The sequence below is a fragment of the Rasamsonia emersonii genome (genome assembly GCF_000968595.1).
Source record: "Rasamsonia emersonii CBS 393.64 chromosome Unknown ctg1118621760720, whole genome shotgun sequence".
NCBI classification, from domain to species: domain Eukaryota; kingdom Fungi; phylum Ascomycota; class Eurotiomycetes; order Eurotiales; family Trichocomaceae; genus Rasamsonia; species Rasamsonia emersonii.
The window spans coordinates 1-12,611 of record NW_013562781.1 but is presented as its reverse complement, the minus strand read 5'-3'; the positions used below and the strand labels follow the sequence as shown (position 1 = coordinate 12,611).

General features: G+C 51.3%; 4 protein-coding genes across 4 annotated transcripts; 2 read left to right on the top strand and 2 right to left on the bottom strand.

Annotated features, from left to right (window-relative positions):
• Positions 1-2,660, bottom strand: T310_8358 (uncharacterized protein; the record flags this gene model as incomplete). Its single annotated transcript, XM_013468862.1, has 4 exons — positions 1-1,262; positions 1,436-1,468; positions 1,547-2,108; positions 2,150-2,660. Coding segments are annotated over 4 exons (2,368 nt in total), but the record flags the coding sequence as incomplete, so codon positions are not given.
• Positions 2,661-3,651: 991 nt separating this feature from the next.
• On the top strand, positions 3,652-6,340 carry T310_8357 (uncharacterized protein; the record flags this gene model as incomplete). The annotated part of the gene is made up of 7 exons (XM_013468861.1): positions 3,652-3,684; positions 4,172-4,315; positions 4,368-4,401; positions 4,491-4,725; positions 4,771-4,871; positions 5,051-5,187; positions 5,531-6,340. 7 exons carry the CDS (start codon positions 3,652-3,654, stop codon positions 6,338-6,340), a joined length of 1,494 nt encoding a protein of 497 aa, XP_013324315.1.
• A 150-nt stretch (positions 6,341-6,490) lies between these two features.
• On the bottom strand, positions 6,491-7,755 carry T310_8356 (uncharacterized protein; the record flags this gene model as incomplete). Its single annotated transcript, XM_013468860.1, has 3 exons — positions 6,491-6,834; positions 6,885-7,386; positions 7,474-7,755. 3 exons carry the CDS (start codon positions 7,753-7,755, stop codon positions 6,491-6,493), a joined length of 1,128 nt encoding a protein of 375 aa, XP_013324314.1.
• Positions 7,756-9,066: 1,311 nt separating this feature from the next.
• Positions 9,067-10,433, top strand: T310_8355 (uncharacterized protein; the record flags this gene model as incomplete). The annotated part of the gene is made up of 5 exons (XM_013468859.1): positions 9,067-9,121; positions 9,331-9,637; positions 9,700-9,733; positions 9,975-10,142; positions 10,329-10,433. The coding sequence occupies 5 exons, from the start codon at positions 9,067-9,069 to the stop codon at positions 10,431-10,433; spliced, it is 669 nt and encodes a 222-aa protein (XP_013324313.1).
• Positions 10,434-12,611: the final 2,178 nt, after the last annotated feature.

Genomic DNA, 12,611 nt, shown 5'->3' with positions numbered 1-12,611 from the left:
GAGGAATCTGATTTTCCATTGTGGTTGCTGAAGATGCTAGTTGCGGGGACAGAGAGGATTCTTCTCCTAACGATCTACTGGTTTGGGAACTCTTCTGGTGTTCCAAACCTGCATCTGACAACCTTTCAGCATCTCCTGCCGACAACGAGCCAAGGCTTGAGCCAATGTCACTATCATTGGACTGGACACGCGGAGTCTTGGATATTCCAGCTACGTCTGGTGGCTCTCCCGGTTCAGGATCTCCGTGATCTTTCCAGTACCATGGGAAGTTCATGTTGTGTCCAAATATGACGGCTCCTAGCTTTTCCCGCCTGGGGCTCCGTTTTGGGATGATACGGCTCAGAGTCGAAGGGAGCAGGACTTGCGAAAAGTCCGAGTGCTCATTACGGCTCTTGGACAGCGTCCTACGTGGATGTGAGATCATGCAGCAGCACTGTCCATCTCCCGGGTCTGGGCTGTGCCAAAAGATGTCGTTGCAGATTCGCAGGGGGTTCGATTGCGGATCGCCATGCATATCTATGATCTCATTGAGATCTGGAACACTCACGGCGAGATAGTATGTGCCTTTGGGTACTTGAGCCCAATAATCGCAGGTCTTGCAGGTCTCTGCTGGCTGGATGATCTCGCCGAACTTTTTTCCAAATAAAACTATGGCATGGATACTTCTCGTAAAGTCGACCCAGCCTTTGCCAATTGCCTGCAGCCTAGCCACGCGGGGATAGAACGGATCATTATCCATGGCAAGGTCTTTGAAGTCCCATCCTTCGAGGTGCGTTCGGGCCCTGAACTTCACCTTCACTCCCTGTTGGCCGTTGGCGTTGATCTCATAGTCGATCATTTTCTCTAGACTCTCGTAAAGCTGCTCGACTCTGTCCTGAAAGCAATAGTATGATCTCTCCATGCGCTGTGCAAGAATGTTGGTGTGGACGTCTTCGTTGGCATCTTCTCCGCTCTCATCGTAAATTTTCAGCTTCCTGTTTTGCGGGTGCATAAGTACCTCAAGGGCAGAGTCCGGAGTGTGCGGTGAGGCAGCTTCCACCAGTTGATCTGGCCGGAAGGTATATACGGATCGAAATTTCCCGGTTCTGTTTTGCTCCAGGGACGCGCGTACGAGATGGAGCAACGCACTCGTGCCATTAACCAACCAACCACGTTTGTCACCTTCATCCCAGAGCACAACGAACTTCTTGGAAATCCACTCGAGCACCGTATGTAACCCTGTCGTGATATCCGAACCGGTTTGTCTCTGTTTCCGAGGACAACTGAAACTCCGCCGCTAATGAACTGTCCACCGCTGATGGAACACTTTTCGAGGATACAGCCCGCATGGGGTAGCGGGAGTCTCGATCTCTCTATGCTGTAACTTGCATCAGCGGTCTTGTTTAATGCAGTGTTAGTAAGAATAGCATATCTGGGTCGTCGGTGGGCTACATACCGGCATGGTATATCGCGTCCGAACACCAACCAACTACGTGGCGGTATCTCTCCAAACTATCAACGGTGACTTGTCTCTCATGTTCGCCCGTTTTCTCAAGGTAGGAAATACGTTCTCCATCCTTGTTGCACAGAAGGTGCCAGATGTAATAGTAAGTCTCCAGACTTTCTTGCAGGAATTAGCATTGATGAAAATCCCTTGATAAAGACCTTCCCATCGAAGACGTTCACGCGGTTTGTGTCTACTAGCGCTGACATGATATTAAGCGGTATTTCCAGGCCGGTCTCAATTTTTGATCTGCGTGGGATCGGATACCCTTTGACAACGACGGGGTTTCTGAACAGGTCAAACCAACATTGGCAATTAGACGGCTTGAGACCCTCTTGAATTGTCTCAATGACAAAATCAATTCTGAAAAAGACACGTCCGGACTCTTGCGAAGAGAGCTTCCTGATATATGGCTTACAGAAAGCCACCCCAGTCTCGAATGGCGAGGAGCGGAGGGCAGCACCTAGCCACCCGAGCTGTTGACCAATCTCCGCAAGTGAATCTACTGTGCCAGAAGCGAAAAGAATAAAATGGCGTTTTTCGATCCATGCTTTGAGATTGTTTTCTGGATCTAGACAATAAATCAGCTCTACTCGGACAGATGTAGACATTGTCAACGTGCTTACTAGTGTGACGAGTTACACGACTACGTCGAGTATCGCTAACCACGCGTCCTAGGAGCTTCATGATAAGCTTCCCAGTTACAGGCCACGTCTGAGATATATATTGGGAACAGAACAGAGCTTGTGCGTCCGTATTGGAACCAGTGATTGTGAGGGCATTGTGGACAGAGTCTTCGGGCCGTGCTGGGTATTATCCTGGACTCGATCCTCTGCATCGCTCGGCGTTTAATAATTTTGGGTTTAAACCGTGACCGTCTTTCTGCCACTAGCTTTGAAATACATGTGTCACTATCTTGCAGGACCTCTTTCATAGTTTCGAGGATTTGCTGCTCGTCCTGATCTGTGTGATCAAAGCCAGTCTGGCTTTGCCTCCTGATGAGAGCGGTAAATAGTATTTCAAGGGTATCATGGAGCCGTTTCAATCTCCTCAGGAGTCCTAGCTCTTTGTCCTGGGCATGCTGAACCTCATCCGTAAACCCAGTAACTTTTATCTGGAGATTTCCTGAAAACGTCACTAGCTGGGCAATCGATGATGTTACAGCTGCCGGCTCCATGATACTATCACCATTGAGGGTTCAGAGGTTCAAATTAGGTCAAGGTTCAGGGAGTGATGGGGGATACTTGGAGTGTCAAAGACCGCATGGGAAGTTCGAGGATTGTCTGGGGGAAAGGGCGTTAAATGACGAGCCGCCCTGCCGCAGTCGCGGGGTCACGGCCTCGTTCAGCCTTGCCAACGCCCTGCCAAAACTGCCCTTAGATTGGTGTGAGCGACCGAGTGTTTCCTTTTTATTCGGACTGGGCAGTCGAGTTTCCTGAAAGGTCGTACCAAGGCACTTTCCAGTCCAACGCAGTTGCAGGTGCCCTACGGAATACGCCAGAATAGGAGTGGCGTACATGTGGGCCAATCTCCGCGAGAGGCTCTAGACTCCCTCCAAATGGCCACGTATTCTGACCTTCTGACGGTGTACTGGCTAGTCATTGCAAAGAGTCACACTTGAATTTGAAGTCGTTCCATTTTAGTCTGGAGTTGACTCGACGGAGAATCGAATTCTGTGCCGTACATAACCGGTAGCCCCTATGATGAAACGAATGTCATTGACATCAGTCAATATATCCAGTTGAACATGCGACGGACATGTCTGTTCGGCCCTTGTGCTCTAAAATTGCTGACAAGAATATTCCACAGTCATTGCATACTTACGTAGTCAAGTTGCCTCTTGCAGCTTTGCGCTCGTCACGTGCTGTATTGGTGGTTTCGAATTGATTGCGAGAAAGCTCTATCTGTCGCGAGCAGTTCATTGATAGGCTGTTGGTTTTGTTAGTTTTGTCGATTTCAAGCGTATCCAGGCACTTGAAGTCACCAGTGAGATAGTATCACGGTATTATTAAGAGGGTCTAGGATTCAGATGCAAGTTATAAAGTCACACGTTGTCGTAGTTGCCAGATTTAATAGCTAAGAAATTTTTGAACCTATATATAGGTCTTCAAATTTTTTGATCAGTTTTGAAAATTCAAGAACTGATAAAAAATTACCTTAAATTCTAAATGGTGGCTGCTGCTTTGGCAATAATACTGGAGGTACGTAAACGAGAATAGGCTGTCTTATGTAACTTGCAGCTCCCCAACGCGCATCTCGACCCAAAAGTCACATGGATATCAACGACATCCTGGGATTTGAAATAGGGATTATTAATTACACCGCCTCCTAATTCTCTTCAGGAAATGTCTGAAAGCACTGCAATACCAAGTTAACTAGTGGATTTGATTGCCTTTTTTTTTTTCGTATTCCAGACTGTAATGTGATACAAAATCGATTTTTTTTAACTACCACTACCAACGCCCAATACATGCATTACTTCTGAAATGATCAAAGTTTGAAGCCAAAATCACCATACAAAATCTTTTTTTTATATACTCCGTATGCTCGAACTACTCAGTATTCTCAGCCTGCAGTTTGATATTAGGTGGTGCAGCGCACCACCACTAGCAGGATTATTACAATTTACCGCTAGCAATAATAAGGAGCTAGTAGAGCAAATTTGAATGAGAATAATTAAAATAATAGAAATCACTCTCTTCTATTAGGGAACCTTACAAGGCTTTATTCATATATGGCCCCAAATTCGGGGCAATTGGCGTTGGTAGCATGATTTGGATTACAGAGAATTCACGGAGTATAATCAAATTCAGCAGTAATTTTGGCAGTATAGTGATTTCAGGCGTTTCCTGAAGTGAACTAGTAAGTGATGACCTTGGATTAGGTAATTATTATTAATTCACTCCAGAGTAGGAGGCGTAAGTAAGAGGTAAATAAGCCCTCTGAAAGGGACCTACCTGATATGGACGAGTACCCTGGCGTCGATCATGCCAAGCATCCTTGACAGGTCGTTCTTGCCGCTTTCGGAAACTTGCCCCACGTAGGTTCCATTTAGCGCATCGATCGGGCGGCCCCACTCTTCCGCCCCCATCCAACAACCAAACTTCAACCAGTACGCAGTTCTCCATACATCAGGCTCAATCTACAGCACTATGGACTAAGATATTTGGCCATCTGCTGCACCCAGGCATTGATTCTTTTAGCGAAAACCTGAAGGTTGCCGATCTTGGCGCCGGCACTGGGTTAGTGCATTACACACATGACAGTGTACCCGCTATGGCTTACAGATCTTACACTACCGCACCGCTCGACGGATTCGATGTGGATACCCGCCTAAAGAATGGCTCCAAGCCATGTAAATATCCGAAATTGAGACATCTTCACGAAGGTGCGGGACGAATTGGTGGAGCAATATGACATCGTTCATGTGAGGCTGTTGATTGTCGTTGTTAAAGACAATTCAGCAGCAATTCAGCGCAATCTTCTACGGATTCTCAGTATGGCCGCATCATTGACTTAAGAAGCTGCAGGGCAGCCAGAGCCTGTTGACTAACGCACGTTCCACAGAGCCCGGAGGAAGGATTCAGTTGATTGAGCCAGACATTCCTTCGATGCGGATTATGAAGACCAACCCCTCGAATAGTAACGGAGCTGTGCAGCCGCTATTCAGCACATGGTGCACAGACGAAGAGATATCGTCCCTGGTATTGAAAGCTGCACGCTAATCGAAAGGAGGAGCGAACAGAGGTGGGTCGAAAAGCGCGGAGAGGAGGCGGATTTAATTAAACTATGAGAACCGCTGGAACGGTGAACTGGAAGCCGATGGTGTCAAAGCTGCTGGTGCAATGTCGATGACGCACGGCCCTGCATCATATGCAGCTGTCAGTCTGTGCTCGGTGTTGGTCTTGCGGCCCCCACGCTGATCCTTCATCCTGACCACGTCTCCCTCCAGCGCCCGCTTCTAGACCTTCAGAGTCTATCTGTAACTTCTCTGCGCGATCATCCATCTTGACTGGCCTCAAATCTTGCTGTCTCGAGCGTCCTCAGACTTCCAGCAGCATCCTTCCAGTTGCCATGGCCTCTTTGCCCACAATTGTCCTAGTGCACGGCGCCTGGCACACCCCGCAAAACTACCAGAGCTATATCGACGCGCTGAAGGCGAAGGGATTCACCGTGCACTGTCCGCAACTGCCTAGCTGCAGCGGCGCATCCCCTTCCAAGGCCTCTCTGCCCGAAGATGTCGCCTGCGTGCGCGACGTCGTCACACGTCTCGCCGACGCGGGCGAGCGTGTCCTGATGCTCATGCATTCCTACGGCGGGGCGGTCGGCACCGACGCCGTCGAGGGTCTGGCCTTCTCCGAGCGCAAAGCTGCCGGCCTGCCGGGGGGAGTCGTCCACTTGCTGTACCTGTGCGCGTACATCCTGCCGCCCGGCAGCACGGTCTTCGGCGTCTTCGAAGAAGCCGGCGTCGCGCACCTGTGGCCCGAGTTCGTGGACAATGCCGAAGACGGGTCTACTTTCCCCAGGGACCCGGTGCTGCTGTTGCTCAACGGCATCGACGACAAGGAGGTGGTGGACAGGGCGCTGTCGCACCTGGTGCGCGCGCCCATGTCGATCTTTACCACGGCGACCAAGGGCAGCGCGTGGAGGATCGTGCCGGCGACGTATATCCATACGCAGCAGGACTACGCGGTGGGCCGGCCGTATCAGGATCTCATGTTGGAGAAGGTGAGGAAGGAGGGGGTGACGCTGCGGACGGAGGAGTATGATGCGAACCATAGTATTTTCATTACGAAGCAGGAGGAGATGGTCCAGGCGGCGTTGAAGGCGGCCGCAGACGAGAGAAACCCGAAGTGATGCGATTTGACTAGGCTGTAGGTTGAAGTAGTCACGGTAGGAGAAGAAGTGAGTTCCAGTGATGAATGCCATGGGCTGTGATGAAATAAATTAAATTAATGCATGTCGTCATTATTATTAGTGTTCAGATATATAACTTGTTCATCCAGTTTAGGGCTCGCTACTGTCGGCTGTGAGATGATGAGAGAGGCGAATCTGGCTCGAGTCCACAACCCGATCCGGTTCAGTCACGGACTCCCTCTCAGCCGGAAGGTCACTCAGTGGTGTGTCTACACCTCCTTCGAGGGTCTCATAGTTGCTCTTGGACGTGCATCTCCACGCGAGGTTGTTGGATCTTAGGGATCGCAGGTACTCGTTGGCGTCTTTGCTGCGGTTCGTGGTCACTATTTTCCGGTGCCAGGCCTTGAAGTACGCCGGCAGCGTGGGAAGACAGGCGCAGATTATGGCCAACGGGGTCTCTGTCGACGTCCAGACGCCGACATCCACCAAAGTGTCTGTGATCGAGTTAGTAGTGGGGAAGCAGCCCGATTTTGAGGCATCTTACAGGTAATGTCGTTGTTATCTATGGAGCCTAGACTCACGATGCGGAGGATGCTGCTTATGCAGACGCTGTGGGAATCAGTCAGCGCGAGAGAAAAAGAAAAGTTCCACTCAAAGGGAGGAGGGTCGTACAAGCCTCCGAGCAGAAAGATCCCTGAAATAGCAAGCTTTCGGTGGGTGGTGATATTCAACCGCCAGACCAACGGCAGCGGCAGACAGAGAATGACGACATCCGTCAGAAGATTGGCGATGGCGTTGCCATAGTAGAATTTGGTCGTGCCGATGCAATGCTGCGCGACAGCGGGATCCCACGCTCCCTTCACGGGCGTGCAGGTGAAGATCTGGGCGAAGACGACCCCGATCATCCAGCCCAGGACTAGCAGCCCGACGGCAAGCGTGACATGGCGGAACGTCTTGCTGCGGAAGATGCGCCGGTACATGAGAAGAATGGAGAACTTGATCGTGGACAAGGTGAGGGCGTAGAAGATGTTGTCGATATAGACAATCTGTGAATCATGTATAAGAGTCTGGTTGCGTCTATATTGTTTCTTTCGCTGATCTTCTCTCTCTCTCTCTCTCTCTGCTGAACATACCAGAAGGAATCTTTCGAGTTGGTCCGGCCGAAGAACATCCATGTGGAAGCCCGCGTAGCCTACCGTGCAAAAACAGATGCCCGAGATGTACAGTCCGGTCGATAAGACCAGCGCAACCAAGGCCGTCCAGTCATCCCAGCCGATGCTGTGATTCGCGCGCCTCGAGAGAAAACGAAGGAGGACGGTGGTGAAGGCCAAAGCCTGGAGAACAGTCGACACCGCGATGAGGGCAACGGCCTTGGGCGCCACCACGGGCGCCTGGGGAGGCGTTGCTGAAGACATTGTCAGTGGTGAGAAGAGACAGGGGTCGATGTTTGGACGATGAGACTGACATATACTACGAGGCCGTACATGTATTCCATTTGCTCCTCCTGGACCCTTCGAGGATCTGATGCAGGGATACGCCCCCAATCCTTCTCCACAACTATCTGATATCGGCATCCATCGTGCTGGCGCCACCGACGCTGCCAAAAAGTGCCATGGCACCAGTTGGTATTGGCGGCATTGTATACTGTAAGATTCTTGGCATCAACTGTCTCGAATCGTCAGGAGAATATATCATGCCATCCGCTAGGGCCATCACCATAGAACATCCCATAGGCCATATCGTCCGTCGTGTAATCTGCCGTGACAACGGAGGCCCGGCAGTTGACCGCGGACAGCGGCGTCCGCGCTTTTTGGTCCGCCCCGGAGCCCGCTGCACGACTGCCCGCCGTGTCGAACGGAAGCCCGCCACGCAGGAACATGGCGCTGCATGTCTAAGTCGAATATGCTTGTGTTTTCCTAGCGCTGTCCGCCTCAGATGCCGGCATCTTGGCCCCCACGACCTGTTTTGCGGGGTCCGACGGACCGTTTCGCGCCTTGATCACCTCTTCTCCAGATTTGCACTAGTGGTCGCAACTTGCTGGTTGGGAGATATCCCCGTGCGTCATACAAGCAGAGGAATTGCATGTTGTGCGAATAATAAGCGAGTTCAGCGCCCCGATTGTCCCGTCATCTCTGCCGGTAGGATCCTGGCGAAGACGAGTTATCATACCCGTGCATCCTTAGCACCTCTCGCAGCAGGAACGAAGGATCACCGACAGACAATGGCTCGGGATTTCAATCGACTAGAGCTCCATGGCCCCTACCTTGCCGTTGGCCAGAGCATGTTGATCAAGTTGGAAGGAGACGGTGTCTTCATTACCTGCAGGAGGCTTGAACTATGAAAGTGCCTGCATGTAGACCAAGCTCGATCTTACCTCGGTTGCTTCGCGATTTCCTCCGCCTCTGACCCCTTTGAAGATCTTATGATCTGTCGCCATGGCTATTGCACAGTGTCCGCACGGGGCCAGCCATGCCATGAATGGCGATGTTGCGAGAGAGTCGAGCAGTTCAACATAGACGCGTTCTATGATCGCGAGAGCTCAGTTACTGGCCCTGTGGGCATTGTTACCTGTCGATGATTTGTGTCCACGAACACGCCCAAGTTGCTGACTTTGCTTTGGTGAGCAACCCATCTAGCTTCCACTCCGGGGCCGTCACCTGATAAAGGAGAACCTGGGCGCCTTCGATGCCACCTTCTTCTCTGTCTCTCCTGCTGAAGTCGCCGCCATGGATCCTCAGCAGCGAATAATGGTGGATACATCCTATCAGGCCTTCGAGAATGGTCAGTGACCACTGCAGAGCCTGGACATTTTCAGGTCATTCACAAAGTGTGGCGGATATCACGATCGACAAATGCGCGGGCAGCAGAACGTTGGTCTGCTCTGCAATTTTCGCGGACGATTATAAGAGCATCTTGTTGCAGGATCCTGAGTAAATCCCCAAGTATGCAGCAACGGATTCATCAGGATCGACGTTGGCTAACCGCATTAGCTGGCTTTAAACTTCCGCGGTCCAAGTATGAATTTGGACTCTGCTTGTTCGAGCAGCCTAGGCGCTTTGCACATCGCCTGTCAGGATCGGCCGAATGGCACATTATGATTATTAGGAGTGTTCGACAGTACCGCCAAATCTACACGCTCCACGCACTCATTGGCAGCCGTAATGCCGTCGTGATAGTTGATAACGCATTGCACTATCTGAACAGCACGGACTCGACGGCCACGATTGCACTGTGGACTTCTGTCTGGGGCGACCAGCCGGCTTCCCTCGAATACATCATAACAAGCCAGGAGCAAAAGTAAATGGGGCGAATTCCTCGCATTTTCTTTCTTCAGAGATCGCTTTGCTCAACTCGAGCAGGTTCTGTATGAGCTGGGATGCGAGTGGTCACAGGGTAAGTAACCAGGAGCATGACACGCATGTCGTCGAAACTGCTAACCGAATCCTGAATTGCTTTACGATTCTGCCTCCACCGTGAATAGTCCGAAATATAGCCAGACATTCTCAACTGCCCTTGAATTGCGATCGTTCACTTCCTCAAAACCTTCGGGATTGTCCCGGGTGTGTATTAGGCCATTCTTCTGGTGAAATAGCAGCTGCGTAAGTATTGGAAAGTTCTGTAGAAGACACAACAGTTACTGTGCGGGCGCAATAAGCAACGAAATAACAGTGGGAACTGCGTTCCATCGCTGCCGCTTGGTCAGTCGGCTACCAAAACTGCATCAGTCGCCTCAAGCAATGCTAGCAGTGGCTTTGAGCGAGGACGATGTTCAGCCTTTCCTGGCCAGGCTAAAAGGATCATGGTACAACGGTCGAATTGGTTGTGTCAACAACCCCAAGAGCGTCACATTAACGGGAGACAATGATCAACTCCAATTTATTGAGTCGTGGCTGAAGGAAAGTCAACATCTGGCCAGCAAGCTCCGTGTCATGTTGCATATCATTCTGTCTTCATGGAGGCAATAAAGGACACTACTTAGAATCCTTAGGGGTCTGGACAGGAAACTCTTCAAGGATACTTCAGTGCCAATGGCATCGAATATCACTGGGATCGTTATCCCTCCCCGGGCATGCTGCGTGATCCCGAATATTGAGTGAATAACCTGGTCTCTCAGGTTAAATTCTCTCCTGCTGTATCTCTGCTTTTGGTTAAATCAGGAAAAGCGCCTCGAAAACGCCTCACTTCCAGATCACAGTCATTGTCTGGCATCAGAGAGCTCATGGAGATAAGGCCACACTAGACCTTTCAAGGTCCACTCCAGGAGATATTAGCAGACACCGGTACGAAGCATCGGAACAATTACCTTTCAGCATTGCATTGACAAAAAAAGATACTGCAAAAAGCGTCCTGCAAGCCATTGGCCGGCTGTGGGCCCTAGGATACCCTATCGAGACGCTGAACATTAATGGGTTTAGCGGCAAGCCACGAGCAGTGCTGACGGACTTGCCAGAGTATCCATTCAACCACTCACATTGGTTCGAAGACAGGACGAGCACTGCATTTAGGCTTCGATCTCATAAGCGGCACGAACTGCTGAGGAGCTTGATTCCAGGATCGAATTCCTTTGAAGCGCGTTTGCGCAGCTTCATCAGCTTAGAGTAGCTTCCATGGCTGCAAGATTACCAAGTAAGGAGTGCCTTCTGTAAGTAAAGCTCTCTGAGCTAACATGGTTTCGTCTTTAGTCTCCTTTCTGGATGGTGATATATGTCTGACTGGGTCTCTGGATGTGGCCTAATGAGGATACTAGCTACGGGGCGTGGATTTGTATTTGTATAGAACTGCCTGCAGGCTTGTCCGCGGTGACCATATCAGGTATGCGGTCTTTGGACGGCGAAACAGGTGCTACAGTGACTGTGCCTACTTCGACTCAATAAGCTTTTTCGTCCCGCCTGGGCAGCTCCAAAGCATAAATGGCTGAGTCAGCACCCGAAAGCATGCCACGCAATTCCTGGCATCTGCTCGTCCGCTGCAGGACTATTGCTGGCAAGAGAGACACAAACACATGCATTGACAGGGATATTGCATAGATAGGCCCGTCGGTGATCAACGTCGTAATACAAGCAAACTCCCGAGATCCCCGGCATACAGCATTCTCTCCCTCTCGTGCGCACTCTGCTCCGGTCGGTAAGGCTTGTCGACTCTGCAGCCCAGGAGTCCAGACCGCGCAGGCCACGGGGCGCGCTAAGCCCGGGTGGGACTAGCGCGGCGTGACAGATGGCGCTCTCCTGGATGTCACGTGTGGCTTGATCACTGACTAACGACGAAACTATCCATCCCCAGCTCCACGCAAGGCCCCCCGTTCGTGCTCCAGGCCAACCAACCTTCCATTCAGTCCCCCTTTCTTTTTCTTCTTTTCTTCTTTTCTTTGTCCGCTCTCGTTCTCGTACTTTTCTCTGTATTACTACAGGCCGCAGACTGAAAATTTTTTCTATTCATTCACCTGCCCTGACACCAGCTCTGCTGAGAGACCTCGACCCGCTTCAGACGCCCCTCTCTGTGTCCCTCAAGCCTTACGTCGGTCCCGGTCCGCATTCCTCCTTGGTCCCTGCCACACCACCATCCGATTGTGACTGAGTGCATGTTCAACTCCCGTGCGATTCCCAGTTGTCGATGATATAGCTCCGGATCCATCGAGGCCCGCTTCCGCTTCCCGTCGCGCCGTCCCAAACCTCCGCCAGCGATCCGTGGAAGCAGCACCATTCTGGTTCCAATCTATGCGGCGCCCTGCCCCTTAACAGCTATTTAATCCTCTCGACGTGACTGAACGACAGCCATCACTCCGACTCCTTTCCGGCGTATTGGTCTGGGCGATTCGATCCGGCCTAGGAGGAACTTCCTGCGGGGTTCGGGCTGGTCCAGCCTTCCATTGACGCCTTTCCTGTCTCGACAAGGGTGAAACGTGAGAAGAAACGGCTTCGGCGGACGGTCGCCCACCAGTCAACATGTCCTTTCAAACCCAATATCACGAAGACTCGGATGCGGATGATGAGTACGAGCGGAGTGTCGTAGCCTCCCCGCAACTCCCCACCGATTCTGAGATCTCACCGACGGACTCGGAGTCCCTATCTGCCGAACACACACCGACGACGTATGGGAATTCCGGAGAGGATCACGGTTCCCCTCGGACCATCATTACGGAATGGACCGCAGAGGAGTGTGCGGACTTTGTGACCGGCCTGGGCCTCCGTCAGTACCGCAACGCATTTCTAGGTTTGTCGTCGTCAACCCGTCGTGTTGCTTGCTGTTGGTCTGACATAGTACAGAAAACGAA